The 20,851-nt window shown below is 41.9% G+C and overlaps 1 protein-coding gene across 2 annotated transcripts in view; it reads right to left on the bottom strand.

Moving 5' to 3' along the window:
• The window catches only part of ITPRID1 (ITPR interacting domain containing 1), an 85,475-nt gene that overhangs the window by 35,020 nt on the left and 29,604 nt on the right, over nt 1-20,851 (bottom strand). For both annotated transcript variants that reach the window (XM_073329499.2, XM_073329501.2), the window contains exons 8-10: nt 19,442-20,031; nt 17,867-17,921; nt 564-646 (exon numbers count right to left, since the gene is read on the bottom strand). In XM_073329499.2, coding sequence (XP_073185600.2) covers nt 564-646; nt 17,867-17,921; nt 19,442-20,031 — 728 coding nt within the window. The remainder of the gene's footprint in view (nt 1-563; nt 647-17,866; nt 17,922-19,441; nt 20,032-20,851) is intronic.

A 20,851-nucleotide genomic window follows, 5' to 3' on the forward strand; every position in this document is an offset into this window, starting at 1 on the left:
GGAGCTAGAATATTGATTGCAGCTGAGTGTGGGCTGGAGACAGAAAGCAAGAGAAGCTGTTGCAAATGTGGCCCTAAAGGGATGCAGAGAGACAGAGCTTCATCCGCTCAGAGCTTGAGTTTTCACATTGGGCTATTTCTGAGTGAGGAGACAGCCTGTTGTTTCTACTGTGTGCAGGGAAGGCTTTCTGTAAATCTTTTGTAAATAACCTAGATTACACCAAATAATATACCTGACTCACATCATCTCTTCCTAACAGATACAACCCAGCAAAGCCCTAAATGTTGGCTGACCACTTGAGCCAAAGGGGCAACAATACAATACAGTAAGATAGGATATAGGGTAGCCAAGGTGGAATAGTTCTACAAGGTATAATTTTGGACCTTACACATAGTAGTCCATTGGGGTAGAAAGTTTTTTTGTTTATGAAAATCTCCTTGTTTTCCCCACAGGAAATCTCAGGGAAATTCCATCCCCCTGTATTGCTTTATTTTTCATGAACCTGATAATTTTTGGGTATTAGTTTTAACTAATCTTATTGAAGAATATCACCAGCTCTTTACTTGTAAAGATAAAGGCTCCACTGGTTCTTCTAGAAATCCACTGCTGTCAGACTGGCAGCTGTTTGTTCTTGTCACCAGTACTTCTGCAGGGAGAAAAGTAGGGGAGAAAAGAAAGAGATTCAAACAGCAAGCCAGGATAAAAATCAGTAAATGCTTCTCAGTGGGTGAACTTTAAATGTTCATTCCTGTGCTAAGTATATTCCTGGTCCTAGTAGTATTGCTCTAAATCCAGTTATATGTCTACAATTAGAATGAACTATAAAGTGTGCCCAGCATAGCTGAAAATACCAGGGCAGGCATTTATTTAACAACAGGTATAAACACCACCTGCAGGTTCCATTTTACACATCTGTAAAACAAAGGTCATCATCAGCTGAACACTCGACATAAACTAATGTAAATCGTCAATAAACCACTTTTCCTATTGCTTCGTTATTTCACTTGCTAAAATTGTTGACTTTTGGCAATTTCTTGATTATAAGCACTTTGGGTCAAATTCTACTCATCCTACTCACATGAACAGTTCCAATGATTTCAAGGCACAACTCGCATGAGTAAGGTGAGAGGGAGTTGACATGTAAGACTATAAACCACATAAGTCTAGACTGAGATACCTTAAAATTTGTTATTTGTTACCGTGCCAGCACAATTTTGTTTCTCAGTGAATCCGAAGGAGATTAAAGCACCATTCATTCTCCATTTCCGTGCATACAGAATGAGGCCAAAATTTTAAAAGCAGTGAGTGATTTGGGTTCCTCACTTGTCAATGGCTCATCTTACAGGTGCCAACTTGGGCACCCACAAAATGGAAGCAATCAAAATCAGTGGCCACTTTTTGAAAATTAAGGCACTAAGGACAACTGTTTTCTCAGATATTTTGCTCTCCTCACTTGGGCAGAAGCCCTGACTCCCCCAACATTTACTCCCTCACTGGCCTGGAAACACTTCCTTGTCAGGTATGAGTAGATCAAATGTTAACACTCCCTACCCTTTCCTCCAATGAAACGTGCTGCCAAATGCCTAACAGGATGTAGAGAACTACCCATTCTTTGCCTGTCCCCACTGCATGGCCTGTGACACTTCCCTGCAAGGAGCTACTCTGTTTTTCCTGTCAATTCATCTCCATCCTGATCTCAGCTTCTGATGTAACCTGCTTCTTCCTTATTGGCTCCTGATCTGAGGGAGCAGTCAGGAAACCACAATAACGGATAGAGGTCAACTTAGGATTGCACGCCAAGGCAGAATGGGGTTCCCAGGAGTGGAGTCATTCTGGACTTACTCCAGGCAACAGTTCTGATCCAGCCCAGCCTCCCAACAGCTACATAACCCTCCCTTCTGTCGAACACAACACTTCCCACAACCTGTGGAAATCAACCATTTTCATCCCATTGTATGTGAAGTTAGTTACCTAAGGGTTAATTCACTGTTCTAAAAGCCATTGTAATTCCAGGGCAAGAACAATTAATACTCATTTTTGTGCATTAAGAAACACAAAACGCAGGAACACAAAAAGATGTCTTCACCCCATAGCCTATAATGAAATGTTTAATATATTCCATTTTGATGCTTGAACTAAAAAAGAGTGGACAATATTTGTAAGTGAAGGCAATTATAAAATCAAGACCAGACCATTGGTTAAATATTACAAATTCATAAACTATGGTATCTGTCTTCTTGTCACCAGCAGATAAACTGTCAGTTTAGCAGTTGTTGCCTGATTTCAAATGGGAATTGCCTGCATGTATCCTCCACAGTTAATAATTTGCATCAAGATTGCTCCAAAATTTCTGCTTTATGGGTGGTCTCCAAATCACAGTTCAACTTCTCCCATGAGAAAAATATTCCACCACTTCTCTCAACTTTTTTTAACAAGCTGTTTCAATTACCTTTTACACCTTAGCCAGCTGCTGCTGCTGATGTATCCTGCTGTCCTACATCCATTCACATTTATCAATAAAGAAACAAGGCTAAATAAAGAAAAAGGCTAATGTAGTGCCAATCTTTAAAAAAGGGAAGAAGGAAGATCCTGGGAACTACAGGCCAGTCAGCCTCACCTCAGTCCCTGGAAAAATCATGGAGCAGGTCCTCAAAGAATCAATCCTGAAGCACTTGCATGAGAGGAAAGTGATCAGGAACAGCCAGCATGGATTCACCAAGGGAAGGTCATGCCTGACTAATCTAATCGCCTTTTATGATGAGATTACTGGTTCTGTGGATGAAGGGAAAGCAGTGGATGTATTGTTTCTTGACTTTAGCAAAGCTTTTGACACGGTCTCCCATAGTATTCTTGTCAGCAAGTTAAGGAAGTATGGGCTGGATGAATGCACTATAAGGTGGGTAGAAAGCTGGCTAAATTGTCGGGCTCAACGGGTAGTGATCAATGGCTCCATGTCTAGTTGGCAGCCGGTATCAAGTGGAGTGCCCCAAGAGTCGGTCCTGGGGCCGGTTTTATTCAATATCTTCATAAATGATCTGGAGGATGGTGTGGATTGCACTCTCAGCAAATTTGCGGATGATACTAAACTGGGAGGAGTGGTAGATACGCTGGAGGGGAGGGATAGGATACAGAAGGACCTAGACCAATTGGAGGATTGGGCCAAAAGGAATCTGATGAGGTTCAATAAGGATAAGTGCAGGGTCCTGCACTTAGGACGGAAGAACCCAATGCACAGCTACAGACTAGGGACCGAATGGCTAGGCAGCAGTTCTGCAGAAAAGGACCTAGGGGTGACAGTGGACGAGAAGCTGGATATGAGTCAGCAGTGTGCCCTTGTTGCCAAGAAGGCCAATGGCATTTTGGGATGTATAAGTAGGGGCATAGCGAGCAGATCGAGGGACGTGATCGTTCCCCTCTATTCGACATTGGTGAGGCCTCATCTGGAGTACTGTGTCCAGTTTTGGGCCCCACACTACAAGAAGGATGTGGATAAATTGGAGAGAGTCCAGCGAAGGGCAACAAAAATGATTAGGGGACTGGAACACATGAGTTATGAGGAGAGGCTGAGGGAGCTGGGATTGTTTAGCCTGCAGAAGAGAAGAATGAGGGGGGATTTGATAGCTGCTTTCAACTACCTGAAAGGGGGTTCCAAAGAGGATGGCTCTAGACTGTTCTCAATGGTAGCAGATGACAGAACGAGGAGTAATGGTCTCAAGTTGCAGTGGGGGAGGTTTAGATTGGATATTAGGAAAAACTTTTTCACTAAGAGGGTGGTGAAACACTGGAATGCGTTACCTAGGGAGGTAGTAGAATCTCCTTCCTTAGAGGTTTTTAAGGTCAGGCTTGACAAAGCCCTGGCTGGGATGATTTAACTGGGAATTGGTCCTGCTTTGAGCAGGGGGTTGGACTAGATGACCTTCTGGGGTCCCTTCCAACCCTGATATTCTATGATTCTATGAAACAAAAGCAGAGCATCATTTTTAAATGCAATAATTTTTCAGTTGCTGTATTCCCAGTCTGAATTAGACTCAAACTGATGTCCTATATGAAAAAGACTCCTCATCCCAGATAGGGTCAGTCCACTGTAAGTCTGGAAATTCACACTGCTGTTGAAGAACATATTATTTCATGTTACCTGTATTTGTTTGGGAGTGGTGATTATTAAGATGTTTATTCTTCTGCTGTTGTATGCGGGTTTTATAGGCAACTCATTGCTATTGGGAATTACATGGAGGAATCTTCTTAAAATTAATAGAAGGCTCAACCTTTTAGGCCCCCCATCTACCAAGTTTGTTGTAACCATGTCATCACACTCTTGTATGACCCAATTTATAACAAATTGCATTGAATTGCATCCCCATAGAACTTTTCCCCCAACACAGCCATCAAATACTCAGTCATGTTTGCACATCACCACTTATTATGCTACCTACCCCTGTTTGTAGCCATAAAAAAATCTAAGAGTCCCTGAAAGGCGTGCACACAAGATGCACGAGCCAGATGGGAAGCAATGCACTGTGTGATAACCTTAATGCACGGGAGGAGGATAGAAGACTGACTGAGCTGACTACAGGTCAAAGTACAGCATTACAACCTAGCTATATAGGAAGACAACCATGTGCCTGCCTAGCCTGTTGGCAAGGATTACACATGCCTAGGTGCCATGATTTCCAACAATATATTAACTATGTTGAGTGTGGAGACAGAGCCAACCACGTCACTAAGGGGTTACAAACTGTGATATAGACGAAGGCTTAATGTCCATTTTGTGTCCAAATTCTGTCTTCTACTGTTTTGTAGTTTATTTAAATAAAAACTCTTTAGGACTGTGGTCTGAAAGCACCCATGGCTTGTTTAGGACAGAATGGGGGGCAGGGAGGAAAGAACTGCATGTTCAGGTCAGAACATGTTCAGGTTGCATGTTACATCAAATCACTGAAGTGACAGACTTATTGCAGGAGTTCTATAAGTGAAGACATAAAATTTTGCAAAGATGAGACTTTCTCTCTTGTTGGCCAGCTACTCAGGTTTTTCCTTTGCTTTTATTCAGGCCAATATCTCTTTTTCTTCAGTGAGAGTCTGCCTATGACAAGACTATGTAAAATTTGAATATGAAACTCAGGGTATGGGCTCAAGGTGAGAATGGATTTTTTTTAAGAGATTACTGAACCATTTCCAAACCATTTTAACTTACACATCATTCATTTGGGAGAACTGGGACACATTATTGTTTTCGGGAAGAGGGGTTGCTTTGTAGTCTGTGGTCTTGTCAAAATTGGAAAAAAAAGTTAGAACATAGAACCATAGGGCTAGAAGGGACTGCAAGGGTCATCTAGTCTAACCCTCTGCCAAGATGCAGGATTTGTTGTGTCTAAAAACCATCCAAGACAGATAGCTATACAGCCTCTTTTTGAAAACTTCCAGTGAAGGAACTTCCATGACTTCCCTAGGCAGTCTGTTCCATTATTCTACTGTTTTTACAGTTAGGAAGTTTTACCTGAGATTTAATCTAAATTTGCCGTGCTGTAGTTTGAACCCATTGCCTCTTGTCCCGCCCTCTGTGGTAAGAGAACAAACTTTTCTCCATCTTTCTTATGGCAGCCTTTCAAGTATTTGAAGACCACTATCATGTCACCCCCTCAATCTCCTCTTTTCCAAACTAAACATACCCAGTTCCTTCAGCCTTTGCTCATTCATTTCATCCCTTTGATCATCTTTGTCACTTACCTGTGGATCCTTTCCTGTTTCTCTACATCCTTTCTATACCTTGGTGACCAAAACTGGATACAGTACTCCCGCTGAGGCCTAACCAGCATCGAGTAGAGCAGTACTATCACTTCCTGTGACTTGCATGCTATGCCTCTGTTAATGTAATCTAAAATTGCATTTGCTTTAAGTAGCTATTATGAGGTAGCTGACTCTGTGTGAAACATCACTTAGCACTTAATGTAGACAAGGTTTAATGTCTTTACACTTGAGTGAGCAGTTGGAGGCATCCTTTGGTCCCTGTGTTGTGGGTCAACTCTAGGCCTATGCACCACTTCATTTCAATTCAACCTTCAAAACAGGGCTGATGAATGAGCCCTCAGTTGAGGATATGCCTTATGCTGGCTCTTTGCACAGCAGTGGATTTTACTTCCTATGAATACTGTGGTAACTAACTTTCTTGCCAATGATAACTGTAAATTATTTAATGGCTACCACTGTAAGCAGGCTGTTAGTATTTCAATAAATTCCCCTGTATCATATATAATAATGCTGGCCTACACTAGGACACTGACACTTTCATAGCCCCTTAAATCAGAAGTACTCAGTACACCAGGTTTCTATCGAGCATACAGATTGAGTATTCAAGATAGTTTGGCCCACTCCACATGAGCAGCTAAACTTTCTCAACAATGGTTGAAGGTCACCCAAAGGGGCACAAATTGTTGCCAGCAATGGTCATTCTCCTAGGGCTGGTCTACACTAAAGCTGTAAGTCGACCTACATTATGCTACTTCAGTTACGCAAGTTACGTACCTGAAGTCAATGTAACTTAGGTTGACTTACAGTGGTGTCGACACCGCACTGTGCTGACAGGAGACGCTCTCGCACCGACTTACCTTACGCTTCTCAGGGAGCTAGAGTACAGACATCGATGAGAGATTGCTCTGCCATTGACTTAGCTTGTCTTCACCAGACCCACTAAAATCGACACCGCTGCATCAATCGCAGCAGTGACCTCAAATGGGTGTTGTGTTTAATAATGCAAATAATGCTGGGTGAATGCAGCAAAGAAGTATCCAATACCATTCACATGAATTTTAAAATAAATTCACTTGGGCCATGATCACACCTCGTTTGTCTTTCATGAGCATTTGAATACTTAAGATTTATTGGCACAAATATTCATAATTTTTGAAGTTGAATGAATATTTGAAGAAACTGAATTTTAAATTCACACATATGAAAATGCACATCAAAGTGCTCACCTGCCCATCCAGTCACAGAAGAGAAAAAATACGAGGTGACTTATCTGCCCAACAGCAAGCAAGTAATGTGGCTCAAATTGTAAATATGTGTGATTAACCCACACAGTGTACATTTTTCTAAAAAATATCCAGCACATATATTTGACTAATAAATACATTCCAAGAAACAGAGATCAGGGATATTTTGTAAGGGGGAAAAAAAGGCTGAAGGAGTTCTTCTGTATTATTCAGTCAGCTGTATTTGTAAAGCACTTTGCAGTCTTTCACACAACGCTCTCAAGGTATTTGCATAATAATAAATCATGAGTTTCTCCTCATCTAACCCGATTCAGCAGGATACGTAAGCATATACCTAACTCTAAGCAGTGAGTAGTCCCAGTGTAACTATGGTAAGCTACCACTGTGATGAAATTCAGGTCTCCTGCAGCTATTACATGGTGGTGGTGGATCTTGAATGGCAACATTTGATTACAGATTGGATGTTCTCATTTCTAAAAACGTATATATAAAAAATCAAACAAGCATGAAAACAAATTAGAGTGACTTGTAAAAAATTAAAGCTCAGGTTTTAAACTGACTTTAGATGCCTAACTTAGGCACCTAAATCCATATATAGGTCACTTTTATATAGAAGCCTATCTTCAAAGGTGCCAAATACCAAAACTCTAACAGAAGAAACTGGGCATAGGCTCCGTGGGTGCTCTGGGGCTGGAGCACCCATGGGGAAAAAATGTTGGGTGCTGAGTACCCCCTGGCAGCCCCCCCGATCAGCTCCTCCCATCCCCACAGCACCTCCCACCCGCCACGATTCACCGCGTTCAGGAGGCTTTGGGGGGAGGGGGAGGAGTGAGGACATGGGGCAGTCGGGGGAGGGGGCAAACTGTGTGCGAAGAAGCGGGGCAGGGGTGGAGCGGGGAGAGGCAGGGTGGGGGTGAGGCCTTGGGTGACGGGGTGGAGTGGGGGCAGGGCTTCAGGGGGTCATGCACCCCCTAGCACTTTGGAAAGTCGGTGCCTGTGAAATTGGGAGTTTGGCACCTTTGGAGATCAGGTCTCTTTTAGTACCCCCCACCTCCATAACTTACTTAAAGCAGGACACTTTAGGTGCCTCACTTTAGGTACAAAGTTTGCAAATGTGAGTCTTAATATTTACCTGCAGGAGTGCACTTCATGATGTCAAGATAAAACATTGTGGTACTTAACATGCTGGTTTTTGTCTTGAAGGATGGACAAAAGAAATAGTCTACTAAAATTAGAGCTGTATTAACTTTGGAATAGGTACTGACTATGCCTCGTTTATACCCCCCAACCCTATTGGTGGCAGTTGTTGCAGATTCCTGTGGCGTCTCTGCCCCATCTATGTACTGTAATACCACTAGCTAGGTTCGTATGCCATCTTTCACCACAATAAAACCTTACCTACAGCATCTATCAACAGGAAATTCCTACCCAGTTATGTCCCACTATCTCCAAACCAACTGGCTATATCAGGGCTGAGTCGATCCGATTATTCTTATTAGTTGTTTGTATTGCCATAGTGCCAGTCATAGACCAGGAGCCTATTGGGCTAGGCACCGTACAAAGAACAAAAACACTGTCCCTGCCCCAAAGAGTTTGCAATCTAAGTGTGAGATAAGAGATAACAGATGGATACAGACAGACCAATGGGGAGACTACAAGGAAACAATGAGACAATATTGCTCAGCATGATAGGCAGGGAGCTCAGTGCAATCTAATTGCTATCATTCGGAGAAGGTTAAAGTAACTAGAATAAAGGATAAAGAATCATCTGTATCCGGACTGATTGATACTCCACACTCTTCTGTTCCCCGAACTGCTACAACCAAATCTAGTAAAACTTCCTCTGGAATAGTTATTTGTTGTCAGATATACAGTGGGCTTACAACTATTATCTGAGCCGAGGCCTCTTCGCAGTCCATTGGAGTTTTGCACAGTACAAGAAAATATTTCATCTAGGCATCTGGATGCAAAAACAAAAAGATAAACAGCTTACAAATGAGCATGTGGGCCCCTCAGGTATGTGACCAAAATGTCTTTTGCTAACCTGGGCTGCACATCTGCAGGGCAGCTCCACATCACTGCCAAAATGGGGGAGTGCAAAACTGCCACAAGTGCACATTCTGCCTACTCTAAAGGGCTGTGTTTCAGCTGTTCTGAGTACTAATATCCATGCCATGCACACTTAGTGTCACTGAAATACAAAACAGCAAGTTTATGATTCAAACATATTTTCTGAAGCATTTAAAAACTTTTATTTTCGCCACTGCAGAAGTAAAAATGTACAGATTGGATGGTGCTAGCAAATCTTTGTTTATATTTACTTTTTCAATAGAAACAATATGAGACCCAATTCTACAACCCTCTCTCATGTTTATAGTCTGTCGCCTTCTAGGAATGCCCATTTCAATGGGATTTATCACCGGAGTAAGGGCTGCCCAACTAAACGCATCGCCATGTGACTAGACCTGACAACAGAACAACATGCATCAGCATAGGAAAATGATCACCAGGTGGCAGCAGCAGACAAACCAAAACTTCAGTTTTCAGTGCTGGAATAAATGACAGTTTTTATTAATGCTCTTCCACTGATCTTTGTTTTAAACAAAACTACAGTAGAAGTTAGATAAATCCTCTTATCTGAAACCCACATTATAGGAAACTGGGTTATGTGCCCCATGATGCATCAGTTACATCCTATTCAAAATGCAGGTTAGCTAGATAAATTCATGTCCCCTGTCCCATTTGGATTAAGTGAGATTCTTGTTTAAATTAGCATACACAGTATTACAGAATCCTAGGGTTAGAAGGGACCACAAGGGTCATCTAGTCTAACTCCCTGCCAAGATGCAGGATTTGTTGTGTCTAAAAACCATCCAAGACAGATGGCAACCCAGCCTCCTTCTGAAAACCTCCAGGGAAGGAGCTTCCACTCCCTAGGCAGTCTGTTCCATTGTCCTACTATTCTTAAAATTAGGAAGTTTTTCCCGAGATTTAATCTAAATCTGCTATGCTGTAGTTTGAACCCACTGCCTCTTGTCCTGCCCTTTGTGGCAAGAGAGAACAACTTGTCTCCATCTTTTTCATGGCAGCCTTTCAAGTATTTGAAGACCGCTATCATGTTCCCCCATCAATTTCCTCTTTTCCAAACTACCCAGTTCCTTCAGCCTTTGCTCATATGGGTTGCAATGCATCCCTTTTATCATCTTTGTCACTTGCCTCTGGATCCTTCCCATTTTCTCTACATCCTTTCTATGCATTGGTGACCAAAATTGGACACAGTGCTCCAGCTGAGGTCTAACCAGCTCTGGACAGAGCTGTACTATCACCTGCTATGACTTGCATGCTATGCCTCTGTTAATGCAACTTAAAATTGCATTTGCTTTTTTTGCAACAGCATCACACTGTTAACTCATGTTGAGTTTGTGATCCACCACATATTATCAGTATCATACAAAATCCTGTACCAAACACAATTATTAATTTGTATTTTGGTATTGCGTAGGAGCCCCAGTCATAGATAAGAACTCTGTTTGTGCTGTACAAACACAAAGCAAAGAGACAAGTTCCTGCCCCCCAGAGAGCTTATAACAAGAATAAAAAACTTCAAGGCACCCCAGAGATCTTGCTGTATAATTATTCTACTTTTACTAAAGAACCCTCTTACCCTCCTTCTCAAACAGTCTGGCCTGTTATTCTTTCTGTTATCACAGATAACACTGATACATCTAAGATGTCATGTACATTTTCAGTTATATGGTGGCTATATTGTAGATAATTGTGCAATTTTCTCTCCTGTTTTCTTCCTCCCACTGTACACACTATTATTTATTATCACATGTTTTTATAAGACACCCATCACCGTGGTATAGCGGCACGCTTCACATAACTTGAAAGGGAACTATATTTTCCACATATTAGGAGCAAAATGTATTTAGTTATTTTGATTTAAAAGTGATTATCCCAAGCTCTAAGCATTTCATAAGATTAAATCACGCAGAATAAAAATAAATGTACACAACATCCTGTAAACTAGCCATATAACAACCACAGAATAACTAGCACATCACCATAGCCCTCAGCTTTCAACCTATTCCCACCCAAAACACCTGAGGAATTAGGCGCTTTGCATCATGTTCCTCATGAGCCCTATGCTTTAGAAAATAGTGAAATGGCTAGGGCTCTCTCTCTCTCTCTCTCTCTCTCTCTCTCTCTCTCTAAAAGCATATGCTTTCATAGCTCACATTTAGTAGAAAGCCTTGATGAGGAGTGGAACTGGTTGAAAAGTTTCTCTAGAACAACTTTGTAAATGAAGAAAATTCTGTTTTTCTATAAAAAATAAATGAGCATATGCCTTGTGTGTTTTCCAACCCCCCCAGAATTGCAGAAGGAAAATTTAGATGAAAATGGAAAAAATGTTGTTTAATTAAAATTTTTATGGGGAAAAAATATTTCCCAACAATCTCGAGTGAACAAAATGTTGCAACTTACTAGAAAGGCCAGAATTGAGTTCTGCAAACTTCAGAAGCGGGGGTTCCTTACTGAAAATGCCTCATCTTTGGCTCCAGCAACCACACCCTTAGGGCAATTGGGTCAGAGTGAGAGCGAGAGAGTATTGTCTTTAAGGTATCGGGGGTGGGGTCATTTTAGGTTTGATGATACTGCTCAACACATTGAATTTCACACATTTTCACTGGGAATAGTCCAGGGCACAGGTGTGATATGCTCTGACAACCGACTTCACTCAGAGGGTAGGCAGCTGCTTTCTGCACTAGTCAGAGCTTCTGAGGGGCTTTCTTGCTTAGTCATAAACAGACTGCATTGGCAAGTCTAGAAATAATGAAGGTGTGAATGAGCAATGTGAGATCTGCCTTTTAGAGGAAAGGTTTTAGGTAGTGATGCATGATCAGAATTATTTCTAGCCCTTGATACAATTTGGGAGTCTAAGAGAAGTGATTAATCTAGCTAAACCCTGAGATTACAGCCCACTTTGGCAATGGTCTTTTATCCTCCTTCAATTGATGGAACAGCTTTAGACTTTGCCAGGTCCTCCCTGTATTTTTCCTTGCCAGCCAGCATCACCTCCATCTTATTAGTAATTGAGCATCAGCCAATTGGCTTTAATCCATCTTCCAATCCCTGCCAAACTTCGGGAGAGCCTGGTGATGGCTATGTCTGGTTCTGATGAAAATGAGATGTAGAACTAAGTGTCATCAGCATACAGATGACATTGCAGATATTATTTCACAATCTCCCCAAGTGGCAACTGCAGAGAGATATGAATAAAAAGAAATGACAGGACTGAACTCCTGTGGGATTCAACAGCCGAGTGCCCTGATGAAGGAGGAGGAGTCACTCGAAACCAGCCTATAGAATCACCCCAAACAGAATGAACATTCCCCCCTTCCCTGCCAGGTCCAGTAACACTCTCTGCTAAATGGTATCAAAAACCTCTGAAAGGTCAGCATGGATGACTTGATATGAAGCTCATCAGTGAATGCTATTAGCTCTGTTTCTATGCTATTGTGCAGCCAGAAGCCTGACTAGAAGGGGATTTAAGGACTTCAGGATATCAGATTTCGGGTTAGACCCATCATGGCCCTCTCAATGATCTCAAACAGAAAGAAAAGGCTCAGCAGCAGCCCGCAGTGGACAAAGCGATGTTAATTCTTTGGGGCTGGGAGCATTTTTTGTTCTGTTTGTATGGCATCTAGCGCAACGGGGGCCTAGGACATGAATGGGGCTCATAAGCATTACCACAGCACATATAAGTTACAATATTGGTGTCCATTTTTTTAAGTATGTTTGACCACAATTTGTTCGCAACTTCCCTGCAGCTTTCCCTCTCTGAGGGAGGGATTAGATCCAAATCACAATAGCTTACAATCACTTAAATACCTCTTACTAGAATACTACATAAGACTCATTTGGAGGGTGGGGCTGGGGCAGCACAGCAAATCCTTGTTCTTTGACCCAGTATCCACTTTGACCCTAGCTCCACAGAGGTCATTCTGAATCTGTTGGAACTTCTCTGTGAAGAACTCAAGTTCCTCAGTGCAGAAAGAAGCCACCCAGAAGAGTTCCACTGTTCAGCGTGTCCACTGTGGTCATCACAGAGGACAGGAAAGCCCACCTATCTCCCACAACAGCTATAGCAAAGTAACAGTCGTATAGAAAATATTTGGGACCGAGCCACTCCATTACACCATGCTTACGCAGAAATAATTCCACTGAAGTTAAGGGAATTACATCAGTGTAAAACCCATGTAACAGAGTGGAAAATCAGCCCCCTTTATGTCACAGGCAACAAGATCCATCACTGGATTTCCACCAGCAATGCTCTCATTTCCTTCTCTCTCACCCCATCTGTAGGAGGTCATTATTACACTAAGGTCACTTGTCAGGACTGTTCAGAAAGTGGGGACATTTAAGGACCATAGTGTAAATAGTCACATTGTGACAGTTCTAGTGGTAACCAGGACTGTGAATTACCTTGTTACCCCTTCCGCTGGCGAGAAGGAATCTTTCTTATGGTAGCTGGCTCTTTGTTGTTACTATTTTGCTAAATATTAAAAATGATGAGAGGCAACAGGAAAATCCGGATGTAGCAGAAACATGGAAATAAATGTGGATTCCTTTCCCATACTCCTGGTGGCATGGAGCAATCAATGCCATGCACGTTACAATAAAGAAGAAACAGGATTCACGTGGTTGGAACACAGTCAATTAAGAAAAATACTGATTGCATTCTGGAAATATTCCCATGGTGCCACACTGTATGTGGAGTTGGTGGGTAGGAGGAGTGAAGGTGTGATAATTAAAAGAATTGCTACTTGATAAGTCACAAGAGCTAATGTGTTAGCTTAGCATCCTGGGAAGCTAGAATGTTCCCAGCTGCTGCGAAGACGGAGTATAGTTTGATCCCTGGCACCATTCGTTGGGACAAGATGAATCACAAATGCTCTAATAGTGAGTTTCCATGTCACAATGTGCCAGATGGAGGTGGTTACTTCCCTGATTGATTGCCTTTTGGGCTACAAAGAGGTTTTCCAGCAGGCTAATGCCTTTATGTTGGCACACAACCTTCAGGGATCGGCAGGTCCTTCTTTGGTCAATACCACATTGGAATCCCTGCATAGCAATAGTGTGGCTCCCCTAATGGGGAAAGGCATTGAGGAGTAAAGAAGAAAGAAGTGGGAGTGAACGAATACAATATTGTACAAAAATAAACCTCAGATCCCTTGCATCCCTAATAGACATTGCTGCAAATGAATCTTCAGACACGTGCTGAGTTAACGGGCATGAACAACAACAAAACATCCTTTAGTTAAACCCAATACTTTACAAAGGCTAATTGAAAACGGAAGGAACGATGGGGGGTAGAGAGAGAGAGAACAGCTCTATTGTCAAGTATCGAATATGAAATCCCTGCAACAGATGAGTTTACATGCAAGCCTGCACCCCGTCAGGGCAAAGATACAGTGGAGTTATTTCCCTCAGAACACAACAGCACCAGTCCCTTGCACTGCCCAGCTAGCTTTCTCGACTGTGAGCTTTAGAATATAAACAGCCAATAAGTAAGAGCAATAACTATAGCTTCCTGCTGGGAGCTAACTCTGCCTGTCATGCATTTGCTGGGTCCTAATACAGGACAGTGAATAAAGCTTCATTACAGAACAATGGAGTTAGCTGCCAGAGCCTACAGATTTGAATAAACAACAAATAAGCAACATCTGCTCCAGCATATGTGTATGGTAAAAAAAAAAAAAGTCACAAAATAAAAGAATTTGTAAATGCCAAAAGCAACACTAAACTGCCAGTGCTACTGTAGAGTGAATTTTTAATTGCACATGCATACAGGCAGGCTGTGGGTATTAGTCTCACATATGTCTGGTTGCTGCCAACCTGGGAGTATAGATGAATTTAATTAAATAAGGATTATCCCTGTTCCCCAGTACAATTACTTATTTATAACAATGATAAAATTGCCTAATAAAAAATTGTAATATTTTTTTTAAAACAGAGCTAGAAAACACTGTTTTCCTTGTAAGTCATTCAGGGATGTTTGGGGGGTTGAGTGTCTTTTAAAATTAAGTCTCAGCATTCTGCCAAGAGAGAAAAGAAGAAGAAGAAAAAAGCCTTATCATAAAGCCTGCTGCACTTAAACAGCCAAAATCTACATGATGGAGAAATATAAAGAAGACACACAGGAGACAGGGAATTGGCTTTCATGGGGAGTGTAGAAAATTAAGCAATTGGACTAAAATTGAGGCCAGGCTACAGAGCCCAGGGAAGACCATTAGGGCAAGTACTTCAATAAGTCACCCATTTCTAATATGCTCCCTTTATGCAAAATACTCTGTTGCTAGTTAGCCCTACTTCTTCATCACCTAGCACTACTTCCAGAGGTAATGGAGTGGAACAGCTTCCATTCCATCCCTGTTTTCAGAGGCTTGTAACTTATGTTTCTTACAATAGATCCTTCTGGCCAACCGAGAAAGGGGTCCCATTGTGCTAGTTACTGTACAAACACAGTAACAGACAGTCCCTGCCCCCAAAGAGATTACAATCTACATTTAAATTTGGTAACATTCACTTTTGGGGCTGTTTTCCATAATTAGGGTCCTATTCGGCAAAGCACTTCAGCATGTGGCTTTAACCATGTGCTTAAGTCTATCCCTGTCCTGGAATGCACTTAAGGACATACTTAACTTTAAATACATGTTTAAGTTCATCAGTATTCAATTTAAGTTAAGCATATGCTTACGTGCTTTGGTGAATTGGGGCCTTAGGGTTAGATCCACAGAGAGGACTTAGACTCAGTGGTGCAACATTCTAGATACCTGGCCCCCAACGGAATCCACAGTTCTGAGTTAGGTACCTAAATACATTAGAGGATCTGGCCCCATATTGTCTTCGTTGAAATTAAGACAAGTATCAATAATACCATAACAACAGAGAAAGATCAGAATTTAAATCACATGCTGAAATAACATTTTGGAACTACACCTTGTGTCACAGACATTAATATAATACTTGTACTATTTACTTATATGATATTGGTTGGCTATTTAATTGGATGACAAAGCACTGCCGTCAGTAGAGGCAAAGTAATCACATTCTACATACTGTACCATGAAATCACAACTAAGCACATGATTATTTCTGTGTTTTAGACCAGAATGCATGGTACCTAGTTATTCCTTTACTTATGGTGAGAACAGTATAATTATGCAATCTGGAGCAATTAATACCATTTGTCATTACATGGTACAGTAATTCACTGGAGCTGGACAAATAGTAGGAAGCTCTATTTGTGAGCATTTTAGCAAATCCTGAAATGGGTTGACTGCATTCATTCTCTGTGAATACTTGTGCAAATGAGGTTTTCTTTGCACAAATGTTGGGGAATGACTGTTCTTTGTGTGAATACCAGTATGAAGATTATTTATGCATTGGTGTGGGAGCTTGTCTCTATTTATAAAGATTCAGTTGTCATTCAGGAAGCAGAAACAAAACAATACCATGTAACTGAGGTGATTAACACACCATGAATAGCAAACAAGGGGACCTTATCCAAAGCCCAGTGACGTCAATGAGGGTATGTCTACACTGCAATAAAAACACCAGTGGCTGGCCTGTGTCAGGTGACTAGGGCTCACAGGCCTTGGCCTGCGGGGTTGTTTAATTAGCGGGTAAATATTTAGGCTCAGGCTGGCCACTGGAGAGTCCCAGAGTCCAGGCTCCATCCCGAACCTGAACGTCTACACTGCAATTTTTTAGTCCCACAAGCTCTGGTCAGGTGACAAGGGACATTGAAGGTGTTTTATTGCCGTGTCGACATACCCTTGAGAGTCTTTCCATTGATATCAGTGGTCTTTGGATCAGGCCCATAGTGAGCAGCCAAAGACAGGACCAAAATAAACAATCCATAAGCAGAAATACATAATCGTTCAATAAACGCAGTATGTGGGTGTATCACTAACACACTCATTCAAACAAAAACCTGCTCACAGATCATTTGGAAAGAGAAAGAAAGAAAGGCTGTCAGATAAATTATTCACTGCAAATAGTTTGATCAGCTCTAGCATTTACTAAGTGAAGCTTATGCACTTGGGGTGAATTCCTGGCCTTACTGCAGTCAACGGGATTTGTGCCATTGACTACACTGCCACCAAGATGTCACCCTTGAAGATGACAACTCTTGGGTAAATTAATGGGATGTATGGATGATTAGCATCTATGGATATCAGGCCACTTATTTATGTGACTAAATATGGATTTGCATTTAAATAATCAATATCATTCTGTGAGGCCCACCAAGGTGTCTCCCTTTATTCCTGGCTGTCTGTTCCTTGCCACTCTCAAGCTCAATTACATAACGACTCTCCCCTGCTCTGGAGTTTGTCACTGCTGCTTTGAACACAGCTAGAGGGAGGAACTTGAGAATGCTGCTAGACATTCTCCTGCCTGCTTCTCCAGCACTCCCCATCCATCTCTCTAGCAGAAAGAGCTCAGGACTCAAACTCAGGTCCTCCCACAGGATGTCAAGACACACTTCCACTTTACTGTCAGTCCAGTTTGCACTTTAAGCCTTTAAGCACTTAATGCAGACCCAGCCTGGCAATGAGTTGTGTATGAACAGACCTCTAAGCATACACACATATAGCCCCTTTGACTTGGTGTGCATACTTGTAAGCCACATTATTTTATTAATGCTCGTTTGGTTGGCACATTTATAGTTGTGCATCCAAACTGCATAGATGGTAGGAGCAGCTAGAGAATGCACTCTGCAAGAGATGAGAAATTAGAAAAAATACATAGCAAAATTAAGTTTTGTTTTTTTTTAAAGCTACATTTTATTTGTTAATACCCACCTGAAGTGCTGCCATGAAGATTTCCCCCTGGAGTTTCATCCTCAAAGCTCTGGATCTGAGACAGAAAAAAAAAAACCACAAAAGCAAAAACAGCTTATTTATTATTACAAGTGTATTTCCCCTTTTAGAATTAAGAATTTCCAACTGAAATATTGTTAAATCTTCTTTCAGTGGCTCTTGTTTTTATTACTGTTTAGTATTTTAAGCCAGGATCTAGTCCTGGTCACCCTCCAACTCCCATATTTAAGTGTCAATGGACAAAGGCCCCCTACCCCTGTACTATACATTCAAGTTCTTGCCACTGAACTGGCTCAAACAAATGCCCCTCAGAAAATGTGCCTTTATTAGCATAAATCAGACCTATGGGGCCAAATTCTTGCAATAAGGTGTAAAGAAGGGAAGGATTTTGCTCAGAGAATGTATTTAGAGAAGCACCCCAACCTCCTATATAGGGATTGGTGCCTCCATTGTGCTAGATGCTCTTCAAAACTCATGCGGCTAGTTCGGACCTTTTAATCCACTGTGCTGAACCACACTGTCTCAGAGAGGTGCAATAGTGTTTCATGTGTTTCTCTGCAAGCTGGGATGAGGGAGGTCAGCACCATGACCCCAACCTTGCAGTCAGGGCTTAGCATTTTTCTTAGCCACTGTAGGTGAATGTAGGCTGGGACAAAACTCTTAGAGCAAAAGAAAAAACTTGAAACAGGACTCAGCTGAACGAGCCTCTTCTCCATGGATCCAGAATCCCACCTCCCCAAGATGACCCTTGAAAGTGGAAACCTTCCTGAATCTGCTGCCATCTTCTACGGAGGAGGCATGCCACCTCTCTCTTTCTCTCTCAAGTTCCAATTGTCTGTAGTGGATTGCTGGCTGTATCCTCTCCCCATTTCCTTGGTTCTTCAGGGAGACCCTAATTGTTGGCCTCCTTCCCCTATCTTTAGTCTTTGGGTGGCTGGAAAGATAAGCCTGCTCCTCTGTGCATCCTATTAGAATGGCCAGTATAGGGTAGTAGCCTTCCTGGACCTCTTTCTGCAGCAATGGGACCAGACACACTCCAGATGATCCCACTGTTGCAACTGCACACTGATCTTATATAAGACTAGGATTGACAAACACTCCAGGTTATGCTGCACCACACTGACCCTGATCCACCTCCCATTGCTCCTAAAATGTATTGACAGCAGAACATCAGGGTCTAGAGCCATTCCATGGAATGTGGATCAGAGGACAAGCCATTTCTTTGAATGAGCTTGTTTTTAGGACACAGAGCTTAAGGAACAACTGCTGGAAAGCATATTGGCATTTTATCCGATAGTACTTGTTGACACAATCATGGCTTTTTGAGTAACACCTGTGCCAAATTTTTTGACAGTAGTTTATACCTAAATTGAAAACCTTAAACAGTCTATAACACACAGAGAAAGGGGTCTGGCTTCTCTCCCTGGTGCAGGGATATGATGTTTGAAAACATTCTACTTTAGCTCTCATCTTGGAGGAGAGAAGCCAGATCTATACTTGTATTTACCATCTGTATATGCACATTGTCATTATACGGTACATAGAAATCTGCCTTACCTCTTCCATTTCAAATGAATCTGGAGGCTTGTCCTTTGTACCAGACACCCTTCTGAGCGTGTGAGTCAAGAGCAAATTGGACTCCTTCCTTGGTCTGTCTTTGACAGCCATCTCCGATGCAGAAGGAATCTGGGGCTGCTTTATAGGTATATATGACAAAACCTGAGATTTCCCTGTTGGAGCCTGTGGCAGCCGGGATAATGTCAGTGCATCATCCTCAGTGGAAGACTGTTCCTCTCTCAGACCCACCAAGGTATTATTTTCAGAAAAGCCAGTCCTGATTGCTATGCATTGGTCCATCTCAGCATAGATGGGAGACTGTTCTTCTCTATCCTTGAATGACTCTGAATTTCCAGAAGCCTGAGCACTCCTTTGCAGTACTATTGCCTGTCTAGAAGCTTTTCTCAGGAAATGACCTAGCCTTCTCCGCTTCACTCGTGTGGCCTCAGCTTTGTTCCTCTGAATGTCCATCATGCTCTTTTCTTCCCCATTACTCTCCTCTGATTTCTGTTGCTGGGTGTTAACACCATTCAGCAAAGAGGAGAAGGCACTAGTCACATGATCCAGGACTTCCAGTTGTCGAAAACGCCCTTGAGTTTGATAGAAAGGGATGAAAAGGTCCATTGTTAAAACAGAAAAGAATGATGCAGTCATGACCTAAACTAACGCTATCAGGTTACACACAGTTGTCAAGGCAGTTCATCCTTTCCCCTCGGCTTTCTTCAGAGAGACTGGGAATTCTTCAAATAACAGGCTGCTTTGGGAAAGAAATGCTAGGGCTTTTCCAGATCCCTTTATTATGGATTCTTTTTTATCCATATTTTAAAGGCCAAATTTTGAAGAGTGGTTTCCAAAGTTCTGCAACCAAAATTTGCACGGCATACAGAGAGAGGTGCATGAATATGGCTTTGGGAGCCTAACTTGAGACTCAAAGACTCAGCAAAGAATATAAACATGTGCTTAAACTGAACTTTAAAGAGCGTGAGCTACACTATGGGCCCTATAATCCATGCTGGCAGTTAACACGGGATTTAAAGGGCCCTTAGTGTAAATGAGAATCACTCCCTAACTGCTTTATTGAATAGGGATGGATTTAGGTGCTTAAAAATAAACATGTGCTTAAGTGCTTTGCTAAATTGGGGCCATGCATGTTACATGTATGTGAATTAAGATGAACTGTATATTTGAAACAATTGACTACCTTCTGGAGCATAATTAATTTTAAAACTTTTCACTGTTAATGAACACATTAAGGGCCTGATCCAGAGTCCACTGAAGTCAACCAGAGTCTTTCCATTGACTTCAAATGGGTTTAGGATCAGGGTTATAATGGCTTGATTGTGCAAGTCTTAAATCGGGTAGTACTTATAGAAGCAGTTTCATTGAGCTCATTGGGTCTTCTTGTGTTAA

This window comes from Lepidochelys kempii, chromosome 2 (genome assembly GCF_965140285.1).
Source record: "Lepidochelys kempii isolate rLepKem1 chromosome 2, rLepKem1.hap1, whole genome shotgun sequence".
Lineage (NCBI taxonomy): Eukaryota > Metazoa > Chordata > Testudines > Cheloniidae > Lepidochelys > Lepidochelys kempii.